The sequence below is a fragment of the Teleopsis dalmanni genome, chromosome 1 (assembly GCF_002237135.1).
Source record: "Teleopsis dalmanni isolate 2A chromosome 1, ASM223713v2, whole genome shotgun sequence".
Taxonomy (NCBI): Eukaryota; Metazoa; Arthropoda; class Insecta; order Diptera; family Diopsidae; genus Teleopsis; species Teleopsis dalmanni.
The window spans coordinates 199,864,048-199,881,219 of record NC_051846.1 but is presented as its reverse complement, the minus strand read 5'-3'; the positions used below and the strand labels follow the sequence as shown (position 1 = coordinate 199,881,219).

General features: G+C 28.2%; 1 protein-coding gene across 5 annotated transcripts; it reads right to left on the bottom strand.

The window, feature by feature from the left end:
* Positions 1-672: 672 nt before the first annotated feature.
* LOC119671260 (WW domain-containing adapter protein with coiled-coil homolog) lies at positions 673-15,941 on the bottom strand. Of its 5 annotated transcripts, none has more exons than XM_038081807.1 (13): positions 15,508-15,941; positions 10,576-10,609; positions 5,396-5,681; positions 4,963-5,328; positions 3,863-3,938; positions 3,703-3,788; positions 3,540-3,635; positions 2,826-3,271; positions 2,486-2,751; positions 2,031-2,413; positions 1,806-1,975; positions 1,600-1,727; positions 674-1,093 (listed from the first exon to the last, which is right to left on the bottom strand). In XM_038081807.1, the coding sequence occupies exons 1-13, from the start codon at positions 15,546-15,548 to the stop codon at positions 1,015-1,017; spliced, it is 2,457 nt and encodes an 818-aa protein (XP_037937735.1). In that variant the 5' UTR covers positions 15,549-15,941; the 3' UTR covers positions 674-1,014. The 5 variants fall into 5 exon arrangements, with proteins under 5 accessions (XP_037937732.1, XP_037937735.1, XP_037937733.1 ...); XM_038081805.1 differs by having other exon boundaries at positions 5,408-5,681; XM_038081804.1 differs by lacking the exons at positions 10,576-10,609; positions 15,508-15,941 and adding an exon at positions 6,123-6,272 and having other exon boundaries at positions 673-1,093; positions 1,806-1,972.
* Positions 15,942-17,172: the final 1,231 nt, after the last annotated feature.

Below are 17,172 nucleotides of genomic sequence, written 5' to 3'. Positions count from 1 at the left end.
AAAAGCAATTTAGTTTTAACATAATAAATATAAACAAAATTTGTTACATTAAATTTAAATTAAATAAAACAAAAATATATATAAAATAATCTTTATATTATAAGAGAAAATTAGGATTTGTATGCGATATTTTAAGGAGCAAGTGTATGGATGAAATTTATCATTTGAATTTACACAATCCAATAATACAACAAATATTTTTAAAATAACATATTTTTTCGCCATATTTATCCATTTACAATAATCATTTTTTATTTTTATTTATTAACTATATTTGTTTTCAATTAGATGAGTTACTTTCATTATGAAGGTTATATAAGGTATGTGTGTGGTAGGTATGATAAGGTAAGTAATTTGTGGTGTTGAAGTTGTGTGTGATACCATATGATACACATAATGGGTATATTAAAATTTAAACATAACATAAAAACATTGAAAAATTATGTCTAATTGTGTTTTGCAATTACAAAAATAAAAAGAAAATTAAATTTATTATAAATTCAAATTCTTCCAAATGGTAATTGCGCCCACTACATTGTTAGATTATTTCTTTACAATTTTTCCAAAGCAGCACAAAAAATTATTTAATTTTCTTCTGATTTGAATTTCGATAGGAATAGTTTTGAACATTTAATTATTTTTTTTTATTATTTTATTGTTTTTATGTAAATTTAATTTTGCTTATTGCGTTTATATTATTATTAGTAATCGTATAATTATTATTTAGTACTAATAAATAATATTACTATAATTACTTATAATCTTCGCTTCTAACGCGTTCTATATACTGTAATCATAACAGTCACAGGTTGTTTTATTTTCTTTGTTGTATTTGTTGTCACAATGTATCAATCAATGCTGTTCCTCATCTAGCAATTAGCAATTTGCAATTTGCAATCAGTTATTGTTAGTTACTTAAAAAAATTGAATCAGCTAAATTGATGTTTTCTGTTTAAAATTATTATTTGTTGATTTATTAATCTGCTTAATTCTTCAGTATAACTAATTTATTGGCTAAAGATCATCAGACATAAAAGAGTTTTGTGATTTTGATTCCTCTATCACGCGAATCTGTTCACGTAGATACATTAATCTGAAAAAAATATAAATATATTAATAATTGATTGTAATATGATTAAATAATATTAATTATTAATCTAATAATTAAATTAAAGTATTTTTATTTTCTTAAATTCAATAAATTACATTATTTTTATTAAATTTTCTAAACAACTGTACCACAGTTGATTTCATTAAGTCCTAATATCTTCATTTGGCAGACGGCATTTAGGCCATGCCTTTAGTTTAATAGTTTAACAATATTTTAATGTGTAAATATTTCGTAATTTATTTATTAATAGCATAAATAAACGTGTAAGATTAGTTTTAAGATTGAATATTTATACTGTTTTTGAACTAAAATTAAAATAAAAATACTATACTATACTCTACTACAGTAGTTTGGAAATCTGAACAGACCATTGAAAACAAGATACACAAGAGAAGTATTCACGATGAATATATATGAATATTAGGTATTAATTGAACAGTTCACAAATAAATGTATATATAGCTTAAAAAATTAATTAAAAAACTTACTTTTGATCTTGTAATGTTGATGATATTTCGGTTACTCTAACCAAACTTCTAGCACATTTTAAGTCTGTAGAAACTTTTGTGCACTGTAAATCTCCAAATACGTGTGTTTCTTCTGAACATTTTTGCGCCTAGCAATTACAACAGAAATAATTTTGTTAAAAACATATTCATAATATCTTAAACAATTTTACAATTTTAAAGCTTACCTGTTTTTCTATAATATCAGCCTGCCAGTTGGTCACATGCATTATTAAATCGCCTCTAAAATATTTTGCCAGTTTCGGTGATATTTCAGGACCTTGTGGCCGCCCAACTTGTACTGATGATGCAACACAGCTTTGCAAAGAACTTAATGATGCAGATGTTGTACTCTCTACTGTTTGAAATAATAAAATAAATAAATATGCATAAGCATAAAATTTTTTACTTACGCTTTCGTTGCTGTTGCTCTATAACCGAACTACTTATATCTAGTTCTTGTGTAGGTGTTGGTGGTCCTTCACCAGAAACTATGCCTACGCCACTAGAACTTCCAATGGCAGCAATATTCGTTAAGCTAGATGAGGGACAAATACCGCTATTGCCAATTGCATGGTTGATAGTGTTACCGCCCTCCGCAGTCTTAAGTCCAAATGGTGTATTACAAGGATATGGTGCTGATACAACACCCATTCCAATAGGTACACCTACATTATTTGAATGAACGCTACTAGCGTTAGCTACACTATTCACAGATGTGCTAGGACTTTTTGTATAGCTCATAGGTGACATAGCATGAGTTAAATTGTATAAAGGTGAATTCATCGAATTATCCCTGAAAACAAAAAGAAAGCATATTTAAAGTTAAATAGTTTATTTAAAATATTTGATTTTTACTTTTACATACCTCAGCGTAATTACTCCGGGGGGTACAGCATTGGAACCTAATGCATGATTTGTTGCATCAATAGAAGACACTGTGTTAGCAGGTAACATTTCTGCAGCACAAGTCATTAAATAATGGTGATGTGAATGCTGTCTCATTAAAATTGATGTTTTTTGCAGGTTACTCAATAAATCTTGATCCATTGTACCCATTTTCGGGGGACCTGGAGTATTTGAATTTAAATGATGATCCACTTGATTTGTTGATGATAATGGTAAACTTGTGTCCTGTTTGAAATCGTTTAGTAGAAATCGTTTAGTATATAAAAAAGAATATTATGAGCTATAAAAAATATTCTTACATTTGGCGATACGTTTGTAGCTAAATGTTGTCCTTGTTGCAGCATCGTCACTGTATCTATTTTCCTATGATAGTTATTTTGAACATGAATGCCTGCAACTGCTGCTGATGTTGATGACACCGATACAGACGAGAGCCCAGTTGTCGGTAGCATAGTTGCACCACCAACAACCATGCCACTGCTACCGGTAACACCTGCAGCAGAGTAATGTAATGCCGAGCCTGACGCAGTTGTTGATGCCGACATATTTGTTGTATTAGGATGCGAAGATAATCTAGGCAGCGCATTAGGCAAACCAATTGTTGAAGACGGAATAGATGATTGGTCGTTTTGCTGGGATCCACCAACACCGTGTGTTGTAGGTGTGCCAGTTAGTGGATAGCTGGCCTCTGAAGTGGGAGTTGAATCACCTGGACTGATATCCATATCAGTATTTTCTAGTCGACCTATAAATGATTAAATATTAATTTATTTGTATTAAATAATATAAAAATAATATAACACATTAGTAGTAGTATCGTTAAAATTTTTGATACTATTTTAATAGTGGTTAGAAGTAGTAAAATTTAAACAAATTATACTAAAACATAAATATATCCTCGCTAAACCAATTTTAGAGAGATTAAATAAAAATCAATAAAATTTATATAATTTCTTAATTAAATACAAACTTCATAATTTATAAACTGTTAAATTTTTATCATTTAATCTTACCATCTATTCGCCTTCTCTGACTTGGTGCTCCATTATCATTATCAAAATTCCACCTCAGTCGTGAGCTTGCTCGAGAACTGGAATGTTTCGTATATGCTGCAAGAATCAAAAGCAAATTATATTGTAGTTTTTAACAGGAATCAAATATTTATTTTTAACCTACCAGATCTTACAAAACGATCATCACGGTCCCTGTCACGATCTTTATCTCGATAATCCTTTTCTCTATGTTGATCTCGCGCCAGGTTTCTAAATATTTATAAATATTTTTCATTATAAAGTAAAGCAAAAATGTGTAAGGTTTTACAAAAAATTTTACCAACCTTTCTCTTTCAATCCATTCCTTTGGTTTCTCCCATTGAGAGACTTCAGTTTTACAGTTATAGTAATACATTTTTCCTAAAAAGAAAATAATATATTTTAAGGACATCTAAAAATTGATCATTTTTTTATGTTATAATTTATATCGCGATTGTTAACCCGCCATGAGAATGAAGTTAAAAAAACTTTAAAGTGCCGTATAGTTCGTATAACAGATAAAATAAAAAAAAAATATAATATTATCAAAGAGAATATATTATAAGCAGTAAAACAAATATTTCTGTTTAATTTATTCAATCATAATATAAAACAATGTAATATTGTATTAAAAAGGAGGGATATTTCATATTTACAAAATATTTCCGTTTCGTTTTGATAATATACCATTAAAAACTCAGTGAATATTTTGATCATACAGAAAAATAAAGCTCACAATGGAGCGATAATACTGCGATAATACTTCCTTTACTGGCTTTCACAACAATCTTAACATATGTTTTTTACTGCAAGTTACATCGCTTAAGAGTAACATAAACAATAGAAGTCAACACAAACCATACAGAAAAGTACTGCGAGCTTAACATATCTTCAATATTTTTTTGTTGAGATACTATCATTTAAAGAAATCGCTAAAAATTCTCGGAAAAGTATATCCACAATCTCATTATTCATAGGTACTAATAGTACCTATACTATTGTCTATTACATATACTTAACAGATAAAGTCAAAAGGTGTCATCACCTTGCAAACAGATATCATAATGTCACAATATAAGGTCCGTTCTAATTAAGATAGTAACTGAGAGTATGTCATTATGTTAGGTAACCTATCACTAGCCTATGTAAAAAAAGACTCTTATTTCTAATCGAAAAGATAAACATCCGTCCAGTCTGACGATAATCTGTAATGATGTAGCAGTAAATATTTTTTTTTAATTTTTAGCTATTATAATACTATTCGATTTTAATTTAATTTTATTTTAGGCAACTCTACAAACAAGTGCATTATTTAACTGCGTTTTTCTATACCAAATAAAATCAGCAACACAAAAATCTTTGAACGAACTCTATTTAAATATTCTTATTAATTGTTTTTACTTACCAGAAGAACTAACATGTTCACTCCAATCACCATATCTCACTATCCGTTCACCACGATCTCCCCCTCCCCGTTCTCTTTCACGTTCGCCTCTATCACTGCGATCTCTATCTCTTTCTCTTTCACGTTCGCGTTCTCTATCTCTTTCACGATCTCTTTCTCTATCCCGATCACGATCTGAACCTCTATCGCGTTTATTATCTCTTAAATCTCTTTCGCGATCTCTATCGCGATCATCTGAACCCGATCTTTTTTCACCACTACTTGATGAAATAAGCTTCGTTCCGCCACCACGTCTATCAATCCGATCGTGGTTAGTGCGATGCGATTCTGATTCTCTATCATTACCTCCCCTTCTATCGCGTTTATCTATTTCAATTAAAAATAATAACGGTTAGTTATTTGAAAATAAAAAGTTACTACATCTGATATTTACATTGAAAGTTACCTGAAGAATATTTATCTTTTTTGTAGACATCACGATCTCTATCCCTCATTTTCTGAATGTAACTGAATCCGCTACCACGGTGATCGCCACGATCGCGTATATCGTGTGATCCACCGTGCCTTGATGACGGTGAATCTAATTCAGGCGTGTGTGATCGATACGATGAACTGTTACCATTATTTAATGAGCCTCCACCAATGGGTGAGATATCACGATCCCTATAATTCGATGAACGTTCACGTTCATATTCGCGTTTTGAACTGTATTTGGAACTCTGAAATAAATTAATATATATAATTGTTAATAATAAATAATATCTAATTAGATAGGCAGCAAAGAGGCAAGATTTCAAAATACAAAAATATGGAACAAGACAAAACTGGCCAATAAAAATTTTTTTTTTTACCAATTTCATAGAAACAACGAATGCAATATAGATATTAGAATATAAGTTTTTATATATTTACAGTCGTAACACAGTCGAATTTGGATTAGTTTTCAATTTGACAATAACACAATTTGGATAAATAGATTAAAAACAATGAGCCCATAAATTATTTAAAACCATTTCGACTGTATTTGTTTCCATTAATTAAAAAAGTAGTTATGATGAATAAATATTATTAATTTTTTTTTTTATTTTTTTTTTTTTGTTTTTTTGTTTTTTAAATGTTTACAAATGTGCTAGCGCTGAAACTAAAATAATGCTACTTACATCTATGCGACACAGCCCGACAGCAGCATTTTTGTTACAGCCGGGTGCCAGTGATAAGTCTACAGTTATACTATTTGTGGTAGTCATAAACTGTGATGAGAACTCTTTTAATAAAACTTTTTTGTTTGTTTAAATTAAAGTTTTGTTGAAACTATTACTTTATTACTTTTTTTTTTGGGCTTAAGCCCCTTTATGTTATAATATGAAGGCGAGAAGATGATTGATTGATTACCTTTTATGATTTTCTCATTTGTTTTTGTTTTGTTTAGTTTTGTTTTGATTTCTTTTAAAGTCAAAGCGATTGATATTTAAGTTTTAATTTATGTATTAAAAATTTATTGCGGTGCAGAAGTTCGTATAAAGTCATCCACACTTTTACAAAATTGTCCTTTTGTTATGATTTCATAGGCGTGATTTTTAACTTGATTGCTACTATAACAAAGGAAACTCTTAGTAAAGCAATTTAGTGGTAACTTATAAATAAATGATGCATATATTTTACATCTTATAATTAAAGTTATTATACAAATGCAGCAATTAGTATTAAAAAACAAATACTTTTCAAATTTAACTGGTTTATTTATAAAATTATATTCTACAATTGATATATAAAAACATACAGCAAGAAGAGCTTATATAAGTTAGGTAGGGTTACGTTAAACTAGCTGGCCGTAAGCCATGCATAAACTTATTGGTCCCCTATATTGATACCACATGGAACTAAACGCCCATGTAGATGTAAAGTTCCAAGAACGGTCGGGTCTACGTCCCGGAGCCACTCGTCATCTACGACGACCAAGTACCGTTCAACACCTCCCAAAGGGACTCCATAAGCAGGTCCCGGTGGGTTACAACAACAACATGTAGATGTAAAAATAAATGTAATAAGTATTGTTGTAAATCTATGAAAAGATTTATTACTGACACTCAGACACCAGTATTTTTTTAAGATTTTTTAAGCTTATACTTTGAATATAGTTCAAATGAACATAAAAGGATGAAAATTAACAGTTGTCTGTCTGCTTGTCTAAGGTATGATCATGGTATAGTGGCCTCAAAGTTGATTAAACCATATTTAAATGCTAATTTATTAGAATTAGTGTCTCAAAGCGTTTAAGCATTACGATACATGACTAGTTCTTCGAGTTTAATCGAATTCAAATATTTCTTTTACCGAACACTTCAAATATTCGAAAATGTTCGACTTTTTCGAAGTGGTGGTTATAGTTTTCGAATACGTACTGTTCTATTTAATGTATCACTTTATTTTCGTTCTGCAAATTTAAATCTGTACAAACAGCATTTTCATATGGTGCGCTGTGCACATAGATTAGGTTAGGTTGTACCGGCGCTCGCTGGTGGAACCACTTAGGCCTATTGGCCCATTGCTCGATGTTTAATAATGGATAATTAATATCCATTATTAAAAGATTTAGTAAGTTGCATGTATAATATTAACAGGGATATTTAGTTTTTATATAAACTTAAGTTATTATATAGTTTATATGAATTTATAATTCAGAAATAAATCCTGAAAATGGTTATAAAATAAAAGAAAAACATTCCCGTCTCTCATTCTATTTATTAATGTCATTAGAGTAAATATACCATTTTTCTTAAAGTACTATTACATAGCACATTAATGATTTGTATGATATCTATATAAGTGTATAAGTAATCAACCAAGTAGTCTTACGAAAAAGAGTTTGTGAATAAAAACATAAAAAGATATATTTAGTCCATTAAGTATAAAAAAAAAATAGTTAAAAAAAATAGTGTATATTATTTTCTACTAACAATAAAAATTATTTTCTCTTAACAACAAATAGCAAAATAATTCTAATTGAATTTAATATTTTAATAAACCATAATTATATAAAAACATAGGTAAATCATTAGTTGTAATTCTTGTAAAATTTTTTAAATATATATTTTTTACTTAGACTGAATGAATATTTATTATATTCTTAATCTATTGGCAAAGTTTATACCAAAGCTGTCAGACATTGTTTAAATTGTATTTCATATTTTTAATTATATTATTTGCTGCATTATTATATTACAACTCCAACAACCGATATTAATGAAACCAAAAAAAAAAAAAAAAAAAATAAACAATAATCTAAAATTAATAATATATATTATAAAACTAAATTAAAAATTATTTGATATATAACATTCTGCAATAAATTCTTAGAAGTAAAATAAATAGCTTAAATACTAGAAACCTAGTAAAATTATTTTCAATTCAGAAATATTAGTGTGGGCAAAAAATATTCACTGTTTTTTCTATTAGTTTAAATTGAAAGTGCAAACGTGTGAAATGGTAGTACTATTGACTGTCTATACTCTGATTAGCCTATTACCAAAAAAGTAGATAAAATTATGATCACAATACTACTAAGAAATTGAAGATCAATTGTTGCGCTGCTTTAAATCATATGGTGTAAGGTAACCGATGATGAAAATTGGATCCAGTATAATAGTGTCTTACAAAAATATTGTATAATAATTGAAATAAACATCAACGACTTTAATAAAGTTTCTATAATACAGATAACAGCTACGTTGTTGTTGCAAATTTGTTTTTGCTTATAAATAGCATTAATGAAATCTGTGCTTCTCAAATTATTTAGAATAATAAAATATTAATAGACAATACAAATTGTAGAGTGAATACACCCTACAGCAAACCTGAAAATTCAGTTTCAATGTAAACATGTTCAAAATGTTTTCAATTTTGTCGAAAAAATACGCTGAGTACTTTTTGCCCAAACCAATTTATATTGTAAATAAAATAAATTGTATATAATATTGACTTTATATGACTGATTGAACCCATATATTTTGTACTTGCGAACCAGAATTGAGTTAATTATTTTATTATCATATTGTGATTTAATTATTTTATTAAAACTAAAAGCATTTAGATTGGTTTACATTCTAAAACAAAGCATTTGATCTCTGTTGACATAGATAAGACTGTTTTAAGCTTAAGCTACAGATATCGGAAACAAAGTTTACGTTTATTTTCCTTTAATAATCATAAGAATAATTGGATATAATGTATAGGAAATATAAAGAAAATAATTAATGGTTAGAATACTCATAACATTTAAACTTAACATTTCTGTCTGTTTACAATGAGAATTTTATTACTATTATTAAGATTATACGTAATATCTGAATAGAATCTAATAACATGGAAGAAATTAATGTAATAATTCCCCAATTATTGAAATTTTAAAGTCCTAAGTGTTTACGAATGAAAGTCATTTACTGATATTATCTGTTATACTATATAGCATATAGCATACAACACATAAGAAGTATAATGGAATGTTTTGCTAGTTATAACACCCTAAATATTTACAGCGTTATGTTTATGGTGAGCAATCTATTACTGTTAAATAATTATACATATTATCTTAATATGTTATACTGTATAATATTCTTCTCCCATACATATAGGACATAACAAATAGCATGGAATAAATTACAAATTATAACACCACAAATAGTCACACTTTGTTCTTTGTGTTTTCGATAGACAACTTATCACTGGTATCCTGGTAGAAGATGGTGCGTATTATCTGAATAAACCCTATTCTACTATATACATATTGTATATAAGAAATAATATAGAACGAATTAATAGCTTTAACACCCTAAATTATAAGAGTTGTTTCTTAATGCGTCATGTATAACAGTTCTGCTGTTTAACAAAGGATTTCATTAACATGTTCGAAAATAGTTTCTATTTTTTGATAAAACCAATTAGGAAACCCGAACAAAATATGGAGTACTTTGAATACATATAAATATTACAGTATTGATGAGATTTGTGAGTACTACTACATTAAAAATTTACGTTAAAAAATTACGTTTTAGAACAACATAGGTTTATTTAATTAAAAATCATCTAAGACTAATTTGAAGAGAATAACTACTCAATTCAACAGTTTGCAACCACTTTTATTATTGTTGACATGAACTATTTATTTAGAACTTTTGTTATGAAATGGTTGAACCATTTTCTTGATATTACTTCTATTTTGGCACTTACATTTTTAACATAAGCTGCAATTAAATCCCAACTTTCGTACATATTAAAAGTCATTGACATTTCAATATATCACATAAAAATAAATATATTCTTTAATCAACTTATTTTTGAATTCTCAAAAACTCTTGTGTTTGAGGAAAAAGCCGAAAGTGGCAACTAAATTTTAACAACAATAAAAAAATGACAGGAAGAAAACAAAACATATTTTTTGTTATACCAACACAATTAAAAAATATTAAAACTACTTTCCTCTAAATAACTTAAGATAAATAAAACGAACTAAAATTAACTTTAGTTTAACTAAAACTCTATTAAAACTATTCACTTTAAAAACTCGACAAGAACAATTAAACAAGTAGGCAATTGTTTTAATCCTTCGAAACTCACCTGATAAGAATGGGATTGATGCTTCTCAAAGTAGCTGCAAAAAAAAAAATTTATTAAATATTTGAAAATTAAAATATATTAAATTTAAGCATAAATGTATAATAAATTATATAAAATAAATAGTTCAACTGCAATTCAATATTTTTTTAAATTAATATAAATTTACATAGAAGCAAAAAATTTATAAATTCTAGTCATCTTTTGCAGGGTGGAAAATTTAACAGGATAGTTTGTAGGTTCGCTTGTGTGTTCATCTTTGTTGCATTGGGAGAAATGTCGGTAACATGCCTAAATCCTCCTGTGGGCGGGGGTTAGATGAAAGCAACTGTTGTTTGACATTCTCATATACATTTCGATTCAGGTGCAAAGGAACTAACAAAATGAAATTAAGTACTAAAATAAATGTAAACAAATTTCAATGGAAATATATTTTTGCCTTTTGACTTGAAAACGAATCTACAACGACTCATAAAAGATAATTATCATAATTATTATAAAAAAATTATAAATAAATAAAAATAAAAATAAAAATATAAGAAGATTAAAAACAACAATATTGTTTAGTTTTTCTAAAGAAACACTTTGGCCTGTCCTACAATCTTAACAAGACAGCAATTGTTGATTTAATGGAATACAGTATCTCTCTGGAAGAAGTGGAAGGAATAAACAGGATTAACGAAGCTCCCAACAAAGCGGAGCACTGCGAACATGATTAAACTTTAGTGATGCAACAGACCATAACCGAATAGAAGACATTCCGCCTTTCGAATAAAGGCCAAAATGTCGGCCGTTGGAAGGATACTTGTAACATTTTCTGTGATTAATCGGATTTGAGATGGGTCGTTAAAACGATATTGGTGCGTAAACTCTTTACCTTCATTGTCTTAATAGGTTTTATATATTAATCGTCATCTCAATAGATAAAATATTTAATAAAAATTCACAAAACCAGAAGTAAAATTTCTGCCTTTTCAATATATAATATATAAAATTTGCAAAGCAGGTGTTATGGTTACATTGTACTAGAACAGCCAAAAGTCTATTTATATATTCAAAGAATTATTGTAAGAATAAATAAATGTTTATTTAAAATATTTCTGTCTTTTCAATATATACAAAAGTGCAAGGCAGGTGTTATAGAGGTACTAGTACATCTGAAAATCTAAAAATGGAAGGTTAGTACTACAATCATAGTTATCTAATTATATATAACAATTATTATAAGAATAAATATTTAAATGTTCACTTCCAATCTTCTAGTGAAATATCACTATACACTATTTATTCCATAAGAGCGACATAATAATAGCATACAGATATTGTAAAGGATCTTAAGACATTAAAGTATATTTTTTTTTTTATTTACCAAGGAAAGCAGATTTATTGACATTACAAAATGTTAAAATGCTAAATGTGGTGCTAACACTCCAAATTGTTTATCTAGATTGTTATCCAGAAAAAAAATACTGCCAATATGGGGGAGAAAAACAATGTATTCACCATCTGTTTTGGTTCAACATATGAAAGAAACGCATTGTTCTTCTGTAAAGCACAAAACTACAACAAATTTTAGCTAAAACATATATACTCATAGATAAAAAGAATAAGAGTACAAATTGCAATATTAATAACGAATGTTGAAAAATTAGTTTAAAATGTTTATGTTAAAAGATGCAGCAAACGTCATCATAACGTCGAAATTTATTTAAACTCTTTGCAAATTTAATAAAAAAAAAAGATTAGGTACGGTATGACTGCAAAACAAGAGAAGTAAACACAATCTATAAAGAAAAACAAATTAAGACTATCAATCAAAGAAAATTTGTATTAAAATGATGCAGATATGGATATATAAATTATGCAATTTTTCGTAAATTGGATAATGTGATCAAATTAAAAGAAAACTACAACACAAATCGCACAAACAATAACAAAAACATAATTGACAAAAAGTTTCAATTGAAGAAAACACCCAATATTCGAGCTGGTTTGTCTAAAATAGTCTCTATCAAAAATTAGTTGGTAATTCAATTGTTTTTGTTGTAATCCGGAATGATTTGCTTGCTTGTGTAGTCTCTTATGGTTGTGGACTTGTTCGTCGAATTTGAAGAATGACTTCGGGACGTAGAGCTGGCCGTTCTTGAAACCCTGCTGGTTGTTATCGACTGGTTTAAAGAAAAACGCTGTCAAAGACCGATTTGAAAGATTCTCATAAGATATATTGTACTTTGCAAAACAGCATATATATACGACATAAAACAGCCAAGAATTCTGTTTTTATTTCTGAAGAGAAAATATTTAACGTTGATGATTTCTGGTAAGATCTTAAGAGGTTCGAGTGTTGTTTTATTGAGCCAAAACTTTGGAGGCGGTTTGTTGGTAGCTTAAGTTGGTTTAACACAGAAAATAATATAAATCTGTTGAATGAAGCTCCCTTTTATATATAAGTACTGCCCATATATATTATTTTATTGAAGAATAATGCTGACGTACATGTTTCACAAATCGATTGGGTTTGGTATTGCAGCATATCTAAGCCGGTGTCCAGTGTCTTCTTAGGATATCTGACTGAAAGATATTTGTGAAAGAGTTGCAAGTTTAAGTTAAAGAATAAACTGCGAAAATCTATTACCAAATAATTGATCATTTCCTATTTAACTGCGTTACAACCCAATTTCCTTTGCAATAAAAATTATATACAAAAACAACTGTTTGTTTAAATTAAGTATATAGTCCTATAGAAATAAGAAATAATCTACACAGGTTATTTCATATTGACGATATATATATGTAGCTGAATGCAGTTATGTTATAGTTTATGTAGATCAACAGATCAAGCTAGTCGCAGTACATAAAGGCCTAAGCCATTACTATTATAATTTATGTACATTAAACAACATTAATTGCATATCATTCAGCAATCAGCAGTGGCGCGTTTTAAGTATATATCCAGTGCCCAATAACGTACAAAAGCTAACCACTAGGAAAAAAATGGATTAAAGTATTTATAGATTATCTTAGGGTAGAATTTCCCTTTTGAAGAAAGCAACATTTAATAGGAATTTATCAAGAACATATTTTTACTGAAGCAATGGACTATCAAGGAGTGTTAACTGAAGTACTCTTTACTGCAATGAAAGGATCACATACATACATATATAATTTTCGACACAGTAATATTTTTGAACATGACTCTAAGAATATAGAATCGTAATTTTGAAAACACAGTACACTATTTCAGAAACTAATATCAATTAAAATATATACTACTATTATTAATATGATACACAAACATTTCGATTAAACAAAACCAAAAGATTATATTAATTATAAGGAAAGGAATATTTTGAAGTTCGATATTGTTTTTAGTTTATAATTAATAAACATTCAGTGTACTTTCTTAATATTTGTAGTTCGATAGTAAACAATTCTCCAAAACATTCTGTAAGATCACGAATCACTTTTGAAACTTTTATATTCATTAAACTGGATATATTTAATAACAAAAGAAGCAAGAAGTTGGGAGCATATTAATTTTAATTATTAAATGTGCTTAAGACGATTAGGGAGAAGTTAACTACGAGAGTTATAGATAATTTGTTACAATTAATACAAAAACATTTGCTGGTTAAGGTGTACAAGATAAAGTTCTTGCAATTGATCCAGTGTCCAGGGGGAGGAAGTAGCATTTATCCATATGAAAATATGAGCAGCTACAGAACGTAGACCCGGACGGTCGTAAAATCACAAGATACAATTAATTAATTTTGATGAAAGCAAGAATAATATTAAAATACTTTAATTCTTTTAAATTAATAAGTAATTCTTTCAAATTAATAGAAAATTTATCGCAATTTCTGTTGCAAACAGTAAACAAATGCTTTTCGCTGTGAGGCTAATTATTAATCTGATACTGAACTCTATTTTGTTTTCAATTGAAGTTTCTTAAAAACAAGAAATCACTAAAGACGAGTCAGCATATAATTACTGACCTTGGTTACACGTAACATCAATAAACTTTGTGACAATATCTACTTGCCATACTATATCGCTCCACAGCTAAGATATATATTTATTCCATTTCTTAGCTTATTCTTTTGAATTCACTTCCGAAAGGAATTTTTGGAAAAATATGTGCATATGAATAGTGACACATATTTAAAGAAGTGAAGAAAATGCACTATTCAATTATGGAATTAATTAATTGCAAATTTTCTGTCGATTGAGTGCACAAGCTCCGTAGAGAACAGCAAATGGGAACAAACGTTAAAGGCAGGCAAGGCAGGCCAAATGTTCTGAAAATTTACAAACAAATAAAAAATAAATTAAAACCGAAAAAATTAATCAAAATTAAAATATTAATTGTGTTAACATATATACATAATGTAAATATGTCGATATAATTACCGCATATGAGGAATTTGTTGAAGAACAGATGACTGAAAATATGACGAATTCAGATACACAGAATCCAATTACTGGCTATATAAGAATGTTGACAAAAAGCCGAAAATGGCGGAAATGGCATATGTTTTCACATTTAACAAATTTATTCTAACAAAAACAAATATTTTTATTCACTAAATTGCGGGGAAATTATGAAAATTTCACATACAATTTGGAGCAAAAAAAATTTAATTCAGACATTTTTTATTTTTCCACCTAAAAGAAATCGGAAAACGACAGAACCAATGAAAAAAAAAAAATTCAAAGGGAGAGAGAGCAAGTAAGGTGGAAAAATAAACACAAAGCAGATTATGAAATCAAAGCCATAAGAATGGCCAGGTAATGATATAAAGCGGAAAAATGCCAGCTAAAACGTTTTACAAATAAATAAATAAAGTGTTAAGAAAAAACTCGTAAGAAAAGTAGTAAATAAATTCAAAAAGCTGAAACAAATTTTAATCTACAAATGATTATTATTAATATTACCCATCATTCAAACGTTGCGGTTTTCTAGCATGCATTACCATCAATGCAAATTCTGCACGATCCCTTCGTCTGCTGTTTTCTTTCTTTTTTGTTATAAAATTGCGACTTCAATTAATATATTTTTCCTTAAGACCAAAAATCGGAATCATAAAATTCAATGCGGGTTGTCGCACGTAGCTAATTGGGACTCCGCTCGTTTTGTCTATTGCTTCTTAACGAACGTGTTTTTTATGTTTGGAGATATTGAATTAATTCATTTGTTTTCAAACTACATGTAATTTCTCAGAATTTATATAATATAATTTACATTCAATATAGAAATGCTATTTTACAAACTCCCAAGATAGAACAGAATTTAGAACTTTTACTTTGATGCGTTTTCCTTCTCTACACTTGATGAAATTTTTTTTTGCCTGTTATGCTTTGACTTTCGGTAATTATCATTTGAGGTGAATTTAGCATCTCCATTTCGCGCTCCTTTTTACCGCTGTCAAAATCATTTATATATTATGTTGTCTCTTTTTTTCTAATGTCAACGTTAACAAGATGAATTATTGTACATTCACAATTGAATCTTTTATTGTGATCGAACTGTTTATTACAAATTTCTGTATTCATATGGTTCATATAAGGTCTGTTCCACGAGCTACTCGTGGTAACTTTGAGTAACACTGTGAATACACAAGTGCGTGTAAATTTTATTTCTGTTTTACTTTAGTTTTACTATGAGTAGCTTGTGGAACACACTCATAATGATGACTTTCACATTATTCTTTAATTGGGTATTTATTACATATAAATCAATAACTCAGATTACTGTGTCAGAAAAATTCAGTCTACAGTAGTAATATTTTTATGATCAGCTCAAATTTATTTAACTTAATTTAAATTTTTCAAATTTTCAAGTAAATGAAAGCATCTGAGAGTGTAATATCCCTGTCGAAATTTGAAAATGCTACACAGACAATAATCGTACAATTTATTTCAAGTAAAATTGTGTTGATGTGTGAATCAGCTGTTTTGCGTTGATTTTAAATTTTTGTATTGTTTATTTGCACGACACTGGTGTTCTCACCAGACTTTACATAAAGCTGTTCCATGAAAATCTGTGTAAGGAGCGTAATTTGGCACTTTATTTGAGTTACGCTCTCAGTTTGTACTTTACTTATATATTTTACTTGAGTTTTACTAAGAGTAGTTTGTGGAACAGACCTAATATTTATCAAATATTTGAAACGTTGTCACTATTTAGCATGCTAAACGATATGCCTAAATAGGAAGATTTCGATTTTCTAAAATATTAAATTATGTTATTTTATATAAAATATTACAAAATTACAAAATTTTTATGCTGCAATATAAATAGTTTCAAAATGTTTTAATAATATTTATTGAACAGAGCGCAAGCAATGTGACGGGCTGACAGAATTGCACTCGAATACGTATTATTGTTCTTTATTTCTTGCACACTGAATTATTGAATTAATATTTTTAACATTTAAAAATTGATTTTCTGATTAATATATATGATTTACTTAATTATTTAAATATTTATATATATATTACTAAACAACATAAATTTTTCATATTTGTATCAAAATAAAGCAGAATATTTTATTTGTTTTCCAACACTTTTTTATAGCATTTTTGAGTGGCAGCCTTTAT